This window comes from Salvelinus fontinalis, chromosome 29 (assembly GCF_029448725.1).
Source record: "Salvelinus fontinalis isolate EN_2023a chromosome 29, ASM2944872v1, whole genome shotgun sequence".
Taxonomy (NCBI): domain Eukaryota; kingdom Metazoa; phylum Chordata; class Actinopteri; order Salmoniformes; family Salmonidae; genus Salvelinus; species Salvelinus fontinalis.
In genome coordinates this window covers 19,238,899-19,256,906 of record NC_074693.1, presented here as the reverse complement: position 1 = coordinate 19,256,906, position 18,008 = coordinate 19,238,899, and the positions used below count along the sequence as shown (strand labels likewise).

Below are 18,008 nucleotides of genomic sequence, written 5' to 3'. Positions count from 1 at the left end.
TGTCCTCTATGTTTGAGGCGTCAGCCTTTTAAATGTCCTTCATCAGGCAGAACTAGCTTTGCCGCAGCACTTCTCAGTCCCTTCATAGCCAGGGCACAGTGTCTTAGTTGTGTGTGTGATGGTTCAGATCCACTCAAACCCCGAGCCTCATTTGAACATTTTATTATTCACAGCAGGATGCAAAACTACAGAGTCGACCAGTCGGCTGCCCTCAAGGTCCAGAGCCTGTCCCATGAAAAGAACTGCTTCATCAAGACTTCTTCGTCCTGCCGCTGTATTACCTGGTGAGATGGTTATTTTAGTTAGCAACAGTGTTGACACTTTCTGTTGTAAACGAGTTGAACTTCCCAACTCAATAAGCCCATCTGAGATGTAGATATTCTGTTTTTATGTGGTCAATGGTCATATCCATATATGATTGGCAGTTTGTTTGATTGGCAGTTTGTTTGATTGGCAGTTTGTTTGATTGGCAGTTTGTTTGATTGGCAGTTTGTTTGCGAGAATTCCAAAGCTGTTCGGCTTGACCTCCAGAATGTGTGAAACTGCACTGGTTTGAGGTTCTACGTTCTGACTACATTATTCTAGACTAAAGTCCTTGAGGACTAGGACCTTTTACGGCAGATTGGCCACAGCTCTTCAGAGTTACACATAATGAGGCCTCTTAACAGGAAAAGCCCTTTGTTTCTCTGGCAGACAAACATACAACTGTTGTGTTCATGTCCATAGTCCTTTGTGGCTAGTGGGAGGTGGTTTTGCTTGTGGCCATCTATGCTTTGGCTGCATAACATGTATAATGTTCTACTGAAACGGTTTCAATTGCCCAAAACAGTCAGAATATGTAAAAACACTTTTTATACTCGAGGCAGCTGAAGCTGTTTAGTATTTGCATAATACTTCTGAATGTTGGACAGTAGGCCTTTTTGTTCTAGGGGGAGTAACAGACCTCTTGTTATGAATTGTAGCTCCAGAATGTAATGTAGTTGGAGACTGGGGATGTTTATCCCCCCTGTCATAGCATCTACTGTAAATGAGATGATGGAATTTACTAATTACCGTACAGTAGTGTTGAGAGCCCCCGTACAGTAGTGTTGAGAGCCCCCGTACAGTAGTGTTGAGAGCCCCCGTACAGTAGTGTTGAGAGCCCCCGTACAGTAGTGTTGAGAGCCCCCGTACAGTAGTGTTGAGAGCCCCCGTACAGTAGTGTTGAGAGCCCCCGTACAGTAGTGTTGAGAGCCCCCGTACAGTAGTGTTGAGAGCCCCCGTACAGTAGTGTTGAGAGCCCCCGTACAGTAGTGTTGAGAGACCCCGTACAGTAGTGTTGAGAGCAGGGCTAAGGGAGCAGGGTTGTTTTTAGCTCATCGGGCTCAACCTTGCCATGAGCTATCCATCCCCTCCCGCCATTTCTCTTCTCCTCTCTCTGCTGGTGTGAACGGGAGCAGAAGGGAGGGAGCGGAAGGGAGGGAGGGGTGAATTAGTGAGAGTAGTAGCCCAGATTGAGCCACCATTTGCTCCAGTCTCCACTGTTCACTCCTCCCCCTCTCCTTGTTCCCTTCCATTCCCCTCCCCCTCTCCTCTGCCAGCATCGCCCAGCTCTGGGAGATTCTAGAGCTCTATTGCTAGATATTTGTCTGAGCACTGAATGGTCTGAACTGAAGGCTGGCTCTAACTCCAGGATTAGGGATGTCTTTCTCTGCCTCTGCCTGTCACATCTGTCCAGGGCAGAGCTATTGAAAGCCTGCTGGCCCCCACCCCCCCGCCGGCCTCTCCCCCAGCTGGGCATGTGCTGCTGGTCCTCATTCTGAGTGGGAGGAGTTCCTGTTGCCATGGTGAACTGACTGAAGGGGCTCTCACATGGTAACGGTTGCTGCTGCTGTTTTTTTCTCTTCATGTCTCAGTGCTACTGTCGACTGAGGCACTCTACCCTGAGACCATCTTTGGCATGTGGTGCACATCAAGTTTCCCATCTTCTACCTCTGGATTCTTTGGGGATTTAAAGTACAGTAGTTAGTGTTGGGTATATCCCTTCCTTGATGTTTGGAGAGATGTTATGGTCTACCAAACTCTCACTGGTCAACATCCACGTGCGGCTGGCGGCCAAGGGTTTACTCAGGAACCTGCAGCAGCTGTCAGGATGCAGGAAGAACACCGGCGTGTTCTACACAGGTCTGTTTAATACCGCACCGCCAACACAGAAACCGCTACAGCTTACGCTGCTGTAGTCTCACTGTTGGTGCCGTTCGTGCTACTCACACAGAGCTGCGCTGTTTGTGAATCTATTTTTAGCTTTTGTTTACCAGGAGCGGTTCATCTTTCATGCTACCTACCTGCATCCATTTAGAGGAATACATGTTTCTTATAGTCTGTATTGCTTTTTTTATAAACTTTATTTAAATGAAAATACTCAATGGGATTTCTCTTGACAATCATGTTGATTTCAGAAATATGTTTTTGGTGTTGGATTTGTGTGTGTGTGTGTGTGTGTGCATGTTTTATTATACTTGTAAGTCATGACAAGAATAGTAAACAAACCAATATTCAGAGAACAAAGGACATTTTACCAGTCCTCACTTGTAAAAATACAATTTTAGGGTTCAAATTAGAAATTAGGGTTAGGCGTTATGGTTAGGGAAAATTAGTGTTTTGAATGGGAATCAATTGTTCGTTCCCAAAAAGTCCTCACAAGTATAGTAAGACATATAGCTCTGTGTGTTGTATTTGTGGTGAGTATGTACGCATGAGAGCACTCTTCGTCTTGCATGCTGGGTGACCCACTGTTCCAGTTTCAGCCTGACATGTGGGTTATTTTCAGCAGCACTCACTAGGTTGAGCTGTGGGAATGTTGTGACGGAGGACAAATCCCACAGACAATTCTCATCAGATTATTTTTTAAATGCATCTATTTGTTTGGGCAAATCAAGCCAAATAAGGTTTCCCTCAAACATTACATTTAACTAGGCAAGTCAGTTATGAACAAATTCTTATTTACAATGACAGCCTACCAAAATACAAAAGGCCTCCTTGCGAGGATGGGGGCTGGGATTAAAAATATTGGACGAAACCTACATCACAACAAGAGACTACACTACATAAAGGGACCTAAGACAACAACATAGCATGGCAGCAACACATGAGCACAACATGGTAGCAGCACAAAACATGGTACAAACATTATTGGGCACAGACAACAGCACAAAGGCAAGAAGGTAGAGACAACAATACATCACGCAAAGCAGCCACAACTGTCAGTAAGAGTGTCCATGATTGAGTCTGAATGAAGAGATAAAACTGTCCAGTTTGAGTGTTTGTTGCAGCTCGTTCCAGTCGCTAGCTGCAGCGAACTGAAAAGATGAGCGACCCAAGGATGTATGTGAGATGAGATGGCACATGTTTTTGTGTGACATTCATGGTCAGCATGGCAACTGCTGGAACAAGGACAAGAGTAGATCGTTGTAGGTGATCCCCTTTATAAGGTAGTCATGACTGATTATTAACCTTTACACCATGAACCTTAGATTTAACCTTCTGACATGCTGAGAAACCATTAAAGAGTACTTCTCTTACCTAGATGATACAATGCAGTAGGGTTTACAGTATGGACAAATCGAATAGATTTTTTAAAACCAAATATTGCAATTGCAAAACACTTGGGTGAACTGTTTGAATCATATAAACTGAACCAAAATATGAATGCAACAATTTCAAAGATTTTACTGAGTTAGTTCACATGAGGAAATCAGTCAAATGAAATCAATTCAGTAGGACATAATCTATGGATTTCACATGACTGGGAATACAGACATGCATCTGTTGGTCAGACACCTTTGGCCATGTACTATATGTGGACACCTGCTTGTTGAACATCTCATTCCAAAATCATGGGCATTAAAATGGAGTGGGTACCCCCTTTGCTGCAATAACAGCCTCCACTCTTCTGGGAAGGCTTTCCACTAGATGTTGGAACATTACTGCGGGCACTGATGTTGGGTGGTTAGTCCTGGCTCGCAGTTGGCGTTCTAATTCATCCCAAAGGTGTTCGATGAGGTGGAGGACAGGGCTCTGTGCAGGCCAGTCAACTTCTTCCACACCGATCTAGACAAACCATTTCTCTATGGACCTCGCTTTGTGCACGGGGGCATTGTCATGCTGAAACAGGAAAGGGCCTTCCCCAAACTGTTGCCATAAAGTTGGAAGTGCAGAATCATCTAGAATGTCATTGTATGCTGTAGTGTTAAGATTTCCCTTCACTGGAACTAAGGGGCCTAGTCCGAACCATGACAAACAGCCTCAGACCATTATTCCTCCTCCACCAAACCTTACAGTTGGCACAATGCATTTGGGCAGGTAGCGTTCTCCTGGCATCGGCCAAAGCCAGATTCATCGGTCTATCAGATGGTGACGCGTGATTCATCACTTCATCACTCCAGAGAACACTTTTCCACTGCTCCAGAGTCTGATGGCGGTGAGCTTTACACCACTCCAGCCGCCACATTGCACATGGGGATTTTAGGCTTGTGTGCTTCTGCTCGGCCATGGAAACGCATTTCATGAAGTGAGTGTCGCAACCGAGGACAGACGATTTTTACGCTCTGCATGCTTCAGCACTCGGCGGTCCCGTTCTGTGAGCTTGTGTGGCCTACCTCTTCGCTGCTGAGCCATTGTTGCTCCTAGATGTTTCCACTTCATAATAACAGCAGCTCTAGCAAGGCAGAAATATGACAAACTGACTTGTTGGAAAGGTGGCATCCTATGACGGTGTCACGTTCAAAGTCACTGAGCGCTTCAGTAAGGCCATTCTACAGCCAATGTTTGTCTATGGAGATTGCATGGCTGTGTGCTCAATTTTATACACCTGTCAGCAACGTGTGTTGGTGAAATAGCCAAATCCAGTAATTTGAAGGGGTGTCCACATACTTTTGTATATGCAGTGCCATTGGAAATTATTCAGACCCCACATTTTGTTAGGTTACAGCCTTATTCTAAAATGTAATGTTTTTTTCCCCTCGATCTACACACAATATTCCATAATGACAAAGCAAACACTATGTATTTATTTATCTTTATATATAAAATAATTCAGCCTCGCGTCTTCTTGGGTATGACGCTACAAGTGTGGCACACCTGTATTTGGGCAGTTTCTCCCAATATCTGCAGATCCTCTCAAGCTCTGTCAGGTTGGATGGGGAGCGTTGCTGCACAGCTATTTTCAGATCTCTCCAGAGATGTTCGATCGGGTTCAAGTCCGGGCTCTGGCTGGGCCACTCGAGGGCATTCAGAGACTTGTCTCAAATCCACTCCTGCGTTTTCTTGGCTGTGTGCTTAGGGTTGTTGGCATATTGACTGCAGGAATGTCCACCAGAGCTGTTGCCTGGCAATTTAATGTTAAATTTCTCTACCATAAACCGCATCCAAGATCGTTTTAGAGAATTTGTCACTACGTCCAACCAACCTCACAACCGCAGACCACGTGTAACCACACCAGCCCAGGACCTCCACATCGGTCTTCTTCACCTGTGGGATCATCTGAGACCAGCCACCCAGACAGCTGATGAAACTGTGGGTTTGCACAACCAAAGAAGTTCTGCACAAACTGTCAGAAACCGTCTCAGGCAAGCTCGTCATCCTCACCATCCTTGACCTGAAATGCTCACTAACAGGGATGTAAACAAATGTGTGCACAACATTTGAGAGAAATTAGCTTTTTGTGCGTATGAAACATTTCTGGGATCTTTTATTTCAGCTCATGAAACATAGGAACAACACTTTTCATGTTGCGATTTATATTTTTGTTCAGCGTAAATAAAATGAGTATTCCGATTCGATGGTTTGGTGTCATTTGGCATGTCAACTAATGAAAAGGACAGGTACAGTAGACATTTTTGTGACAGGGTAGGAACCAAAATGTTGGTCAGCGTTTCCCTGGGGGACCCTTATTAGGTTTGAATGTTACATTCATGGTGTAAAAAAATGTAATGCTTATTGCACATGTCAATATTACAATTCTGATTTAAAATGGGATTAATTGTTGAGCCCTACAATAGTCTACTTAACCCTCTGACATGATGTGAAATCATTTAAAGGATACTTCTCTAACCTAGATGTCACTACGGTCTATGTAATCTGGGTCATTACTTTCTTTCAGTTCAATAGATGACAGATTACAGCTGGAGAATGAATTAGCCGTGCTTGCATGACCCCTGACAAAGAGATGGCAAAATAAACTCAATCTGCTTTCTAACCCCCTGAACAACATGTCAGCAGAATGAATGCTCCACACCTGATCTCACTGAAGGACTAGACCACACCGGCTTGGTCAACAGCACATATCAGAGCTGAATTGGGTTAATTCTGTGTTTTGCTCTGTCGTAGAGTAAATGAAGGATACAAAGTATATTGAAAGCAGGTGCTTCTATACAGGTGTGGTTCCGGAGTTAATTAAGAAATTAACATCCCATCATGCTGTGTATTTGTTGTTAAAAAAAACAAAAAACATTTTAACCCCTTTTTCTCCCCAATTTCGTGGTATCCAATTAGTAGTAGTTAGTCTTGTCTCATTGCTACAACTCCCGTACGGACTCGGGAGAGGCGAAGGTCGAGAGCCATGCGTCCTCCAAAACACAACCCAACCAAGCCGCACTGCTTCTTGACACAACGCACATCCAACCCGGAAGCCAGCCACACCAATGTGTCGGAGGAAACACCATGTACCTGCGCAATGAGACAAGGATATCCCTGCCGGCTCGTTCGCCGCCCCATGGTTCTCCCGGTCGCGGCCGGCTGCGACAGAGCCTGGGCTCGAACCCAGAGTCTCTGGTGGCACAGCTAGCACTGCGATGCAGTGCCTTAGACCACTGCGCCACCCGGGAGGCCCAGGGCTGTGTATTTTGACCATTATTTTTGCAACCATGGCTATGCCCCCGTAGGATGACAGTTCCCCCATCCACAGGGCATGAGTGGTCACTCAGTGGTTTGATAAGCGTGAAAACAATGTAAAGCATATTGCCGTCTCAGTCACCAGATATCAACCCAACTGAACACTTATGGGAGATTCTGGAGTGATTCTGGAATATCTTGTGAAAGTATGGTGTCTCATCCCTCCAATAGAGTTCCAGACTCTTGTAGAATCTTTATTTGGACAGGTAACTGCCCAGATCAAATAAACATCAACATAAGGTGCATTGCAGCTGGTCTGGTTCATGGTGGTCCAATGCCCTATTAAGACACTTATGTTGATGTTTATTTTATTTGGGCAGTTACCTGTATTTCAATGTTTTCCCCTGTAACAGTCAGTACCAAGTTATTAATTTAAAAGACTATGAACATTTTATTGAATAACATGGCCTGAGTTAGTTTCTGAATTTAAGTGCCTTTTGGAGAAGGGATTGTTCAGAATCAATAGCGTTTCACTTAGCACATTTACTGGTATTATTCCATCACCCCACAGCTGTACAATAATGTTATTGTGGTCAGCCTCTCATCATGCACTGTGCTATGGCGTGCCATCCCCTGGTGGCACCAGCAAACCCCTCACTCTATGGTGTCAGAGTGGGAACAAAATTGCTACAGAGCTAGGAGAAAGAGTGAGTTACAATTTCCATGTTATGTCATCCTCTCCTTATCTGGACACTTGATCAACATAGTTGTAGGTGCCATGGGAGACACTAGTTGGATGGCAACAAACACCTGTTTTGTGGTTGTCGCTAAATCCTGCCTATTTCTAGAATTTCTCATAAAATCTGAATTTTAAACCGAACCTTAACCACACTGCTAACCTTATGCCTAACCTTAAATTAAGAACAAAAAGCAAATGTTTGAATTTTTACAATATAGACCATTTTTATTTTGTGGATGTGGTAACTAGTGACAACCCTGCTTTGTCTAGACTAGAGAGCATGGCCAGCTGCCTCTTGGGACTGCTTCAAATAATACAGGTAAAAGAGATTAACATTAATTATTGAAACACTGGTTATCTGTTGCATAATGTTAATTTTTACCCCAGGACTCACTCCCTAAAGAGGGAATGAAATTCCATGACATCATAAAAGTTCCTGATCCAATCTCCCAAGTGGATATGTGGCTATATTAAGGCAGTCAAACTGTTTTGAAGAAAGCTTAAGAAATTGTCAATCTCAATTAGTGAACTGATTAGAAACTATGACCTTTACATATTTTCCTTGATACATATTATAATGATTCAACATGTCAGTTTACTCAGAATTGAGACCTACATAAAATGTGTTCAATAGTATCCACTGCAGTGTTTCCAATGCCTGCCTGTCATAATGTGTGTGGGCAGGGCTATGCTGCATGTATGTGTGGCTCAGGGCAGGTCTTGGCTGCTGCTGCAGTATTGCATAAGGAATCCCCACAGAGTCCAGAGACCTCTGACATCACCAGCAGAGGGCGTCAGACTACACAACATCTCACACCTACAATACCACATAGCCCTCCCCTCAATACCACACAGCCCTCCCCTCAAAACCAGTGTGGTTCTAGTCAAACCAACAGCTGGCTTCCAGTCTAGACTAAATGTTTGTGCAATATGTGGCATATTAATGAATGCTACTTCATTTACATGTGAGCTATTATATGGTAACTAGTCTCAATAGAGTGCTTTTCTACTTTATTTTATTAATAGAATTATTAGCAATTGTTTGTCAGCAACATACTATTATCAGGAAGTGGTAAACAAAACATGGACATTTCTGACAACAACTCCAGTATTGGATCCATTAACTTGTACTTGCAGTTAAAACCTTGGAAAGAATGTGTACCCAAACGCACTTCAGCCTAGCCTGAACAAAAAGGTGAATCTGGTGTTTGACTGAGGGACTTGGAAAAAATCCAAACAACATTCCTTACCCCAGGACACTTCAACGGTTGACTATCCAGGAATCAGAAAAAGGAGCACTGTGTCTGCATTGATCTGTTTATTGACGAGACAAACAAAACATTCCGATCAATGCAGACACTGCGCTCCTTTTCCTGTTTCCTGGATAGTCAACCGTTGAAGTGTCCTGGGTAAGGAATGTTGGGGGGGGGGGGAATAAAAAAAACTATTTGGAAGACACAAATTACCCTCTGGTGTTACCGTTGAACCTGAATATCATACACCACCGGTCAGTTTTAGAACACCTAAAATGTATTTGTATTATTTTCTACATTGTAGAATACTAGTGAAAACATCAAAACTAACCAAAATTCTCCATTTGGACTCCAGACCAAAGGACAAATTTCCACCGGTCTAATGTCACATTTGCTTGTGTTTCTTGGCCCAAGCAAGTCTCTTCTTCTTATTGGTGTCCTTTAGTAGTGGTTTCTTTGCAGCAATTCAACCATAAAGGCCTGACTCACACAGTCTCCTCTGAACAGTTGATGTTGAGATGTGTCTGTTACTTGAACTCTGAAAAAAACATTTGGGCTGCAATTTCTGAGGTTGGTAACTCTAATGAACCTATCCTCTACAGCAGAGGTAACTCTGGGTCTTACATTCCTGTGGCGGTCCTCATGAGAGCCAGTTTCATCATAGCGCTTGATGGTTTTTGCGACTGCGTTTGAAGAAACTCTCAAACTACTTCATTTTACGTATTGACTGACCTTCATGTCTTAAAGTAATGATGGACTGTCGTTTCCCTTTGCTTATTTGAGCTGTTCTTGCCATAATATGGACTTGCTCTTTTACCAAACAGACCTATCTTCTATATACCACCCCTACCTTGTCACAACAAACTGATTGGCTCAAACGCATTAAGAATTAAAGAAATTCCACAAATTAGCTTTTTAAGAAGGCACACCTGTTAATTGAAATGCATTCCAGGTGACTACATCTTGAAGCTGGTTGAGAGAATGCTAAGTGTGTGCAACGCAGTCATCAACGCAAAGGGTGGGTATTTGAAGAATCAAATATGAAATATATTTTGATTTAACACTTTTCTTTCGGTTCCTACATGATTCCATATGTTATTTCATAGTGTTGATGCCTTCACTATTATTCTACAATGTAGAATATAGTAAAAACAAATAAAAACTCTTGAATCTAGGTGTTCTAAACCTTTTGACCGGTAGTGTTTGTGATGTTTGTTCATATGGGGTCCCGTGTGGCTCCATTGCTAGAGCATGGTCCTTGCAACGCCAGGTTTGTGGGTATGATTCCCACGGGGGACCAGTATGAAAAATGTACGCACTCACTACTGTAAGTCGCTCTGGGTAAGAGAGTGCTAAATGACAATGTAAATACATGGATGTTAAGATGGGGGTTGAAAGCCGTATCCTTAACATCCTTTCCTGAAGAAGGTCATTAATACATACTACTGTAGATCTGACTAACCTGACCGTCAGGGTCCTTTTGAAATGAAACACTCACTGTTGTGATGTGGTTGGATGCTGCCATTCTTGGCACTCTAAATTTAACCAGAGTATTTTCCCCCTGTATGTTCATCTATGGGCTAATGGGTAAATATAGTATGTCTGTAAATAGATATTCATGTTTAAAGCATCACGCATAAGTGTATGTAGGATGTAGACGGTACATTTCTCTGAGTGGAGTTCGTCATCGATAGAACTCTACAGTACTCCATATACTCACCAGTCCCATTCAAAAACAGAACACACCATCACATTTGTTTGTTCTTGTGTTTTAATTAGGGAGGACGGTTGTCATCCTCAATCTAATCCCAGGGTTATGTGACGAAGTGTCCCCAGACAGCATTGGTACAATCTTTCCCTCATTAAAGCTGGTATTCCTGTTATGTCTAAGCCTGTCCTCACTGTCCCATTACATACTTTCCCCCAACAGAACGAGGCATGCAGCACCTAGTGCCTTGCAGCTAGCCAGCCAGCCGCAGGTGTGCAATATCGATGATAAGTTCTCAAACACACTGTAACTAACTCATCCGCAATATTTTTTACCTCATGGCAACACTTTTAGTAACAAGCCTGTATCTTTAGTCAGTCTCCATTAACTTCTAATAAGCTATGGCAGGGCTAACATCCTTCTGTTCATTAGTTGGATCCATGCGGTTATTGTGCAGAGGGGTGTTATATTTATAAAGCTCATGTAAATCAAAACCACTGGCACGGCCCTGCTAAAATAAGCGGGCTCCGGTGACTACTGCGTCCGTCCAGAGAGCAGAGCAGGAGGAAGATTGAATCAGGAGATGGAGATGTAATCTCATTCGGGGGATCCGTTTTACTGTGTGGTGGTGCTGGAGTAGTGGAGCATCTCTCTTTTTCTCTGGGAAATAATGGCTCTGTGAATCATCTTTCTGCTGCTAAGGCCTCCCTGGACAGGACAGAGCCACTGTCCTCTACTCCTTCTTTACTGGACAGACAGCCATCCTGTATGAGCTGGGCTAGTGTTACTGGACAGTAGTCGGTCTGTCTTTCTCTGGAGGCTGGAGCTAGACTGGTAGTAGTCTCAGGCTGGAGTTTATGCGGTGCTACTGTAGCTAGTCTTCTACCCAGCCACAGGGATCATAGAGGGGGGTATGATGATGCTGAATGTTGTAACAACGCTGAACGGTGGATGTTCTCTTGTAGTGGACAAGAACAGACAGAGGGCGACACCACGGAGCCAGCCACAGCCTCAACAGCAGTCACCAGCGCCACTGCCGCCCCAGAGGGATGGGCATCCAGACCTGGTGCTGGCGGAGGGCAGGGCGGGGGGCATGGAGAGCTACCGGGCACCGTGTGAGAGGAAGAACCAGAGCCTCCAGCAGCTCCAGGGACTCCTGGTTGCAAGTAACTGCAAATTTGAGGCCATTGTGGTGGTGCTGCAGCAGACCCTGGCAGAGGTAGGAAGCATACCTTTTCTCTTTAATGTTTCAATGGATGTCTTAACCATATACTGAATTCTGGTAAGGGTGTTATTGTTGCTTTTTATACTAATAGAATTGAAGACATTGAGACTCTAGTGTAATTTAGGACATTAGATTACATTGTGGTTCTTAATCATGTTGCTCACGCTGCTTGGTCACAACTCTTGATCGGTATGAACTGGGTGTGAGCGAGTTTTTTTTTTTTTTTCGTTCTCATGGTTGAGTGTTATGATTGTAACTAGAGAAATGACATCTTCCCACAGTGCACTACAGATGAGCTTATCCTTATCCTAACTCTCCTCTCCCTGGCTCACAATACTACCCAGACCACCCCAGCCACCACCCTCCATGTTGGTTGCCGCAGCACAAGTTATGGTCATACTAGAGGCTTAATTATTATTATAATAATAGATTTTAAATAGCACTTTTCATACAGAATCTCATATGAACACATGCTTAGGCTATACAATTGAGTACAGTGTAACAAATATTTGTAGAACTCTTGGCCAAATATAGTATTTTCAGGTCAATACTAATACATAGTATGCTGTATGTTTCTTCTACCGTTACAGTAGGGTGATGTCATTGGCATGTTTTCATTAGATTTCCAGTCCGTCTCCATAAACACAGTGTAAAGACAGCCACTATCAGACCCTGCTGGGATACATAGCTACACTATATATGCAAAAGTATGTGGACACCCCTTCAAATTAGTAGATTTGGCTATTTAAGCCACACCTGTTGCTGACATGTGGATAAAATCGAGCACACAGCCATGCAATCTCCATAGAAAAACATTGGCAGTAGAATGGCCTTACTGAAGAGCTCAGTGACATTTAACGTGGCACTGTCATAGGATACCACATTTCCAACAAGTCAGTTTGTCAAATTTCTGCCCTGCTAGAGCTACCCCGGTCAACTAGGAGCAATGGCTCAGCTGTGACGTGGTAGGCCACACAAGCTCACAAAACAGGACTGCCGAGTGCTGAAAGGCATAGCCCGTAAAAAACGTCTCCTCGGTTGCAACACTCACTACCGAGTTTCAAACTGTTTCTGGAAGCAACGTCAGCACAAGAACTGTTCGTCGAGAGCTTCATAAAATAGGTTTACAATGGCCGAGCAGGCTCACACAAGCCTAAGATCACCATGCACAATGCCAAGCGTCGGCTGGAGTGGTGTAAAGCTCGCCGCCATTGGACTCTTGAGCAGTGGAAACGCATTCTCTGGAGTGATAAATCACACTTCACCAACTGGCCGTCCGATGGACGAATCTGGGTTTTGCGGTTGCCAGGAGAACGCTACCTGTCCAAATGCATAGTGCCAACTGTAACGTTTGGTGGAGGAGGATAATGGTCTGGGGCTGTTTTTCATGGTTCGGGTTAGGTCCCTTGGTTCCAGTGAAGGGAAATCTTAACGCTACAGCATACAATGACATCCTAGATGATTCTGCACTTCCAACTTTGTGGCAACAGTTTGGGGAAGGCCCTTTCCTGTTTCAGCATGACAATGCCCCCGTGCACAAATTGAGGTCCATACAGAAATGGTTTGTCTAGATCGGTGTGGAAGAATTGACTGGCCTGCACAGAGCCCTGACCTCAACCCCATTGAACACCTTTGGGATGAATTGGAACGCCGACTGCGAGCCAGGACTAACACCCAACATCAGTGCCCAACCTCACTAATGCTCTTGTGACTGAATGGAAGCAAGTCCCTGCAGCAATGTTCCAACATCAAATGGAACGCATTCCCAGAAGAGTGGAGGCTGTTATAGCAGCAAAGGGGGGGGACCAACTCCATATTAATGCCAATGATTTTGGAATGAGATGTTTGACGAGAAGGTTTCCACATACTTTTGGTCATGTAGTGTATTTCACTTAACATTGGCCAGATTAGTGCAAACTAACTTTAGAATTGGTCTTGCTGATATGGTTCAGAAAATGTTTGTACTAGTGCGTTGAAGTTTTTCAAATATTGAAAAACGAAAACGAATTTAAAGTCCTCTATACATTTATCTTATCATGCGCGCACACATACACTCAACAACAACAGTGTATAAAGTGACATGCTTCCTCAGGAGAGGACTGACCATTTGCTCTCAGCACTGTCATGTGACCGTTCAAGGCTTTCATCTTTACACTATCCTTTATCGTACCATATTATTTGACCTTTCACTTATACATTTCTATGTTAGATAGACTAGGACCGTAGTCTACGGTATTGGATAAAGGCAGTAGTTCACTAGAGTTACAGGGCTGTGTCCTTAAATGCACTCTTTTCCCTCTATAGTCCACTACTACTATAGGGTAGTGCACTATAAAGGAAATAGGGTGCCATTTGAGAGGCTACCACAGGTCCTTTTGAGGAAATAGCTGACTTGCCAAGCCCCTTTACCTCCAAATGCATGTGCTTTTCTTCCCCCTTCATTATCCCTGCTGCCTGGTTAAGGTCTTAAACACTGGGTGACTGCTGTGTTTCTCAGTGATGGTGACAGTAATTATCAGCCTGCTGAGATTGAGAGACTTCCGCTCTCCCCTCTTCATCAATAACAACATAGTGCTGACTCCCATCTCATGGACAGTGAATGAGGAACTGCACTGAGACTGATCCTGGCACAGATTATTTCTAATCATAATTTCCAAATGAGTTGTTATTCATTAGCAGTTTATTAGTTCTTATGCTCGCTGTGTCTTTCTTTACAGAGAAGGGAATATCAGTTAAATGGACCTGTCTCTGGATACAGTGAGGTAGACGTCATGGCTGTGTCTCAAATGGCACCCTATTCCCGCCTGCATAGTGCTCTTCCCTATGGTCCCTGGTAAAATGTAGTGCACTATGAAGGAAATAGGGTGTTCCATTCGGGACTCACACCATGTCTGTTAGGCCTTTCTCCCGGAGGCCCCTGGGCCCCTTATCTGCCATCACTGCCAGTCGGGCCCTGAGCTCAGCTCCTGATACAAACCAGACACTGTGGATGCGTCTGGGCCATGTGGGTGCTCATATGCCATAAGCATTAGTGTAAAGTGGGTTGTGGATGCGTCTGGGCCATGTGGGTGCTCATATGCCATAAGCATTAGTGTAAAGTGGGTTGTGGATGCGTCTGGGCGATGTGGGTGCTCATATGCCATAAGCATTAGTGTAAAGTGGGTTGTGGATGCGTCTGGGCGATGTGGGTGCTCATATGCCATAAGCATTAGTGTAAAGTGGGTTGTGGATGCGTCTGGGCCATGTGGGTGCTCATATGCCATAAGCATTAGTGTAAAGTGGGTTGTGGATGCGTCTGGGCGATGTGGGTGCTCATATGCCATAAGCATTAGTGTAAAGTGGGTTGTGGATGCGTCTGGGCGATGTGGGTGCTCATATGCCATAAGCATTAGTGTAAAGTGGGTTGTGGATGCGTGTATTCATGTTCAGCTTTCTATAGGACATTAGTGGTGTGTGGTGAATCAACCAGGGGTGTGCTGTCAGTGTCCATTTTAGAGACCCTGTTTCTCTTGATTGGCAAAAATTAATCCACCCGTTGGACTTGGGATAAATGTAGCCAACATGCCTGCAATTGTCCAAAGTAGTTTTTCTAGGCAGCAGTAGCCAGTACTGGAGGTGTGTGGACAGATGTTATCCTTTGGGGAACAGAGTTCTGTTGCTGTGGTCACTTAGAATTCAGAGACGGAGAGTTTCAACATTTGTGGATGGAGAAATGTGGACTCTGGGTAAACTTGCACCATTCTTGTGAAATTATTTTTAGCTGACTCCCCCCCCCCCCCCCTCTCTTAACTGTTTGAGGGACCATCTCAAGAACCCTGGCAGTACATGTCAGAACATGGCTACAGTCCATTTGTTGAACCTTTAGAATGCATGTGTAGAGTGATTTAGGAAAGGGACAGAGACTGGGAGAGTTGACAGAAGGGCTTTATCGCCAGACTGCTGTCAAAACACTGATGAAATACATCGAGGTAAAATGCTTATTGTACCGCTTAAGCCCTGTCAGTTAGACAAGCTCCTTGTTCCAAAGACGTCGACGATTTCAAGAGTTACTTTCCAAACACACACACTACATTCCGTCTCCGTGGTATCGTCAGTCTCTAAAGTTGGACTCGGATCGTTCTGTTTGGGTGGAAGGTGGACGGGCTGTGAAAGTGATTATCTGAACTGACAGTTAAACAGCAGAGTTCCTGTTGTCTGTGATGGTGGTACAGCAGCTGTCTCAACACCCTCTGTCCCCCTCTCTGACACAGTGACAATCACTTGCTCCTGCACTCTCATCGGAAGTCAATGGTATCCTCATTAGAGATCTATTGTCAGGTTTCAACAGGTTCAGTATGTGGGTGTTATCAGTATGTCACATTGCCTTATTTAATTATCATTACAAGGACTCAATGGTCCAATGTCACTTTGATCTATTGGGAGTGTATGAATAGGCTATGGGTGGCACTTGTTCTGTTGGGAATCAGTTTGTTTCTGAACACTGTGTACAGTATTAGAATCTGTTAGCCAGTCAATAGGCTAGGAATAGGTTGGGCCTTGCAATGTCTGTGTGAGAATGTCCCAGCTGTTGACTTGATATGGTTACGAGCCACAACCAAACACTGGAAAAGGTGGTGTGTTGTTGAGTTCTGTTTCTTATCACCTGTTTAGCTGATTCCTGCCAGCACTGGACATGGATTACCGTAGTATCTGTAGAAGAAGAGACCGTGGTGTGATTCAAAAGTGAATGTTAATTACTGTGTAAAGAATATTACTATTTAAATAAGGATGTTAGATAATAACCCCCCATTATTATTTGTCCCCCACTTTCCAGACCTTTCTATGATCATTTGTCTGTCTGCCCTTCCTTCCTCTTCCTTTGTAGCTACAGATGTAAGGTCTTAATTTGAGCCAGTTTGCTACAGCAGGAAAATTATCCTGTAGCAAAAGAACTTTTTCACATAACATTTCCAGACCATTAGATCTGAATGTGGATTGATTACTGGAGGTTTTATTGATCTAAACATCTCGCGGAGGGTCATTGTATGATCATTATGGTGGAGGTCTGGGAAATGTAGACATTCAGAGACGAGGGTAGCGTGTTGTGACGGCCCTGATCAATACCGTTACAGTGTCCTCCAAATGAAATGGTGAAGTGCTCACATACACTGAGTGTACAAAACAGTAGGAACACCTTCCTAATATTGAGTCGCACCCCATTTTTTCCCTCTGAACAGCCTAAATTCATCAGGGCATAGACTACAAGGTATCGAAAGCATTCCACAGGGATGCTGGCCCATGTTGACTCCAATGCTTCCCACAATTGTGTCAAGTTGGCTTGAAGTCCTTTGAGTGGTGGATACACACAAGAAACTGTTGAGCATGAAAAACCCAGCAGCGTTGCAGTTCTTGACACACTCAAACCGGTGCACCTGGCACCTACAATACCCCGTTCAAAGGCACTTAAATCTTTTGCCACTTAATTAATATCGTGTTCAAATGTACTCAAGTCTTGCCCATTCACCCTTTGAATGACACACATACACAATCCATGTCTCAATTGTCTTGAGGCTTAAAAATCCTTCTTTAACCTGTCTCCTCCCCCTCATCTACACTGTTCTGAAGTGGATTTAACAGGTGACATCAATAAGGGATCATAGCTTTCACCTTGTCAGTCTGTCATGGAAAGAGCAGATGCTCGTAATGTTTTGTACACTCAGTGTATTTGTTCAATTAAACTGAAAAGGCATTTGACAAATCAGACCCTCAGTAAGATTACATGTGGGGCCCACCGCAGACAGACCGATAAGGATTTGTCTTTATCCTTGAGAAAATAGGAGATAATTAATACATTTGCCTTTATCAGCTTTCTGTCATACTGTCCCAATGATGATACTAGTTTATTCATTACCATCCCTCTGTCATACTGTCCCAATGATGATACTAGTTTATTCATTACCAGCCCTCTGTCATGCTGTCCCAATGATGATACTAGTTTATTCATTACCCAGCCCTCTGTCAAGCTGTCCCAATGATGATACTAGTTTATTCATTACCAGCCCTCTGTCATGCTGTCCCAATGATGATACTAGTTTATTCATTACCAGCCCTCTGTCATGCTGTCCCAATGATGATACTAGTTTATTCATTACCAGCCCTATGTCATGCTGTCCCAATGATGATACTAGTTTATTCATTACCAGCCCTCTGTCAAGCTGTCCCAATGATGATACT

The 18,008-nt window shown here is 43.9% G+C and overlaps 1 protein-coding gene across 3 annotated transcripts in view; it reads left to right on the top strand.

The window, feature by feature from the left end:
* Nucleotides 1-31: 31 nt before the first annotated feature.
* The window catches only part of mtus1a (microtubule associated tumor suppressor 1a), a 36,753-nt gene continuing 18,776 nt past the window's right edge, over nt 32-18,008 (top strand). The window contains exons 1-2 of one of the 3 annotated variants that reach the window (XM_055888514.1): nt 32-284; nt 11,536-11,789. In XM_055888514.1, the coding sequence (XP_055744489.1) occupies nt 119-284; nt 11,536-11,789 (420 nt within the window). In that variant the 5' untranslated portion in view covers nt 32-118. Of the gene's footprint in view, nt 285-1,568; nt 2,164-11,535; nt 11,790-18,008 lie in introns of those variants that run through there. The other 2 variants (XM_055888516.1, XM_055888515.1) reach the window with 2 other exon arrangements.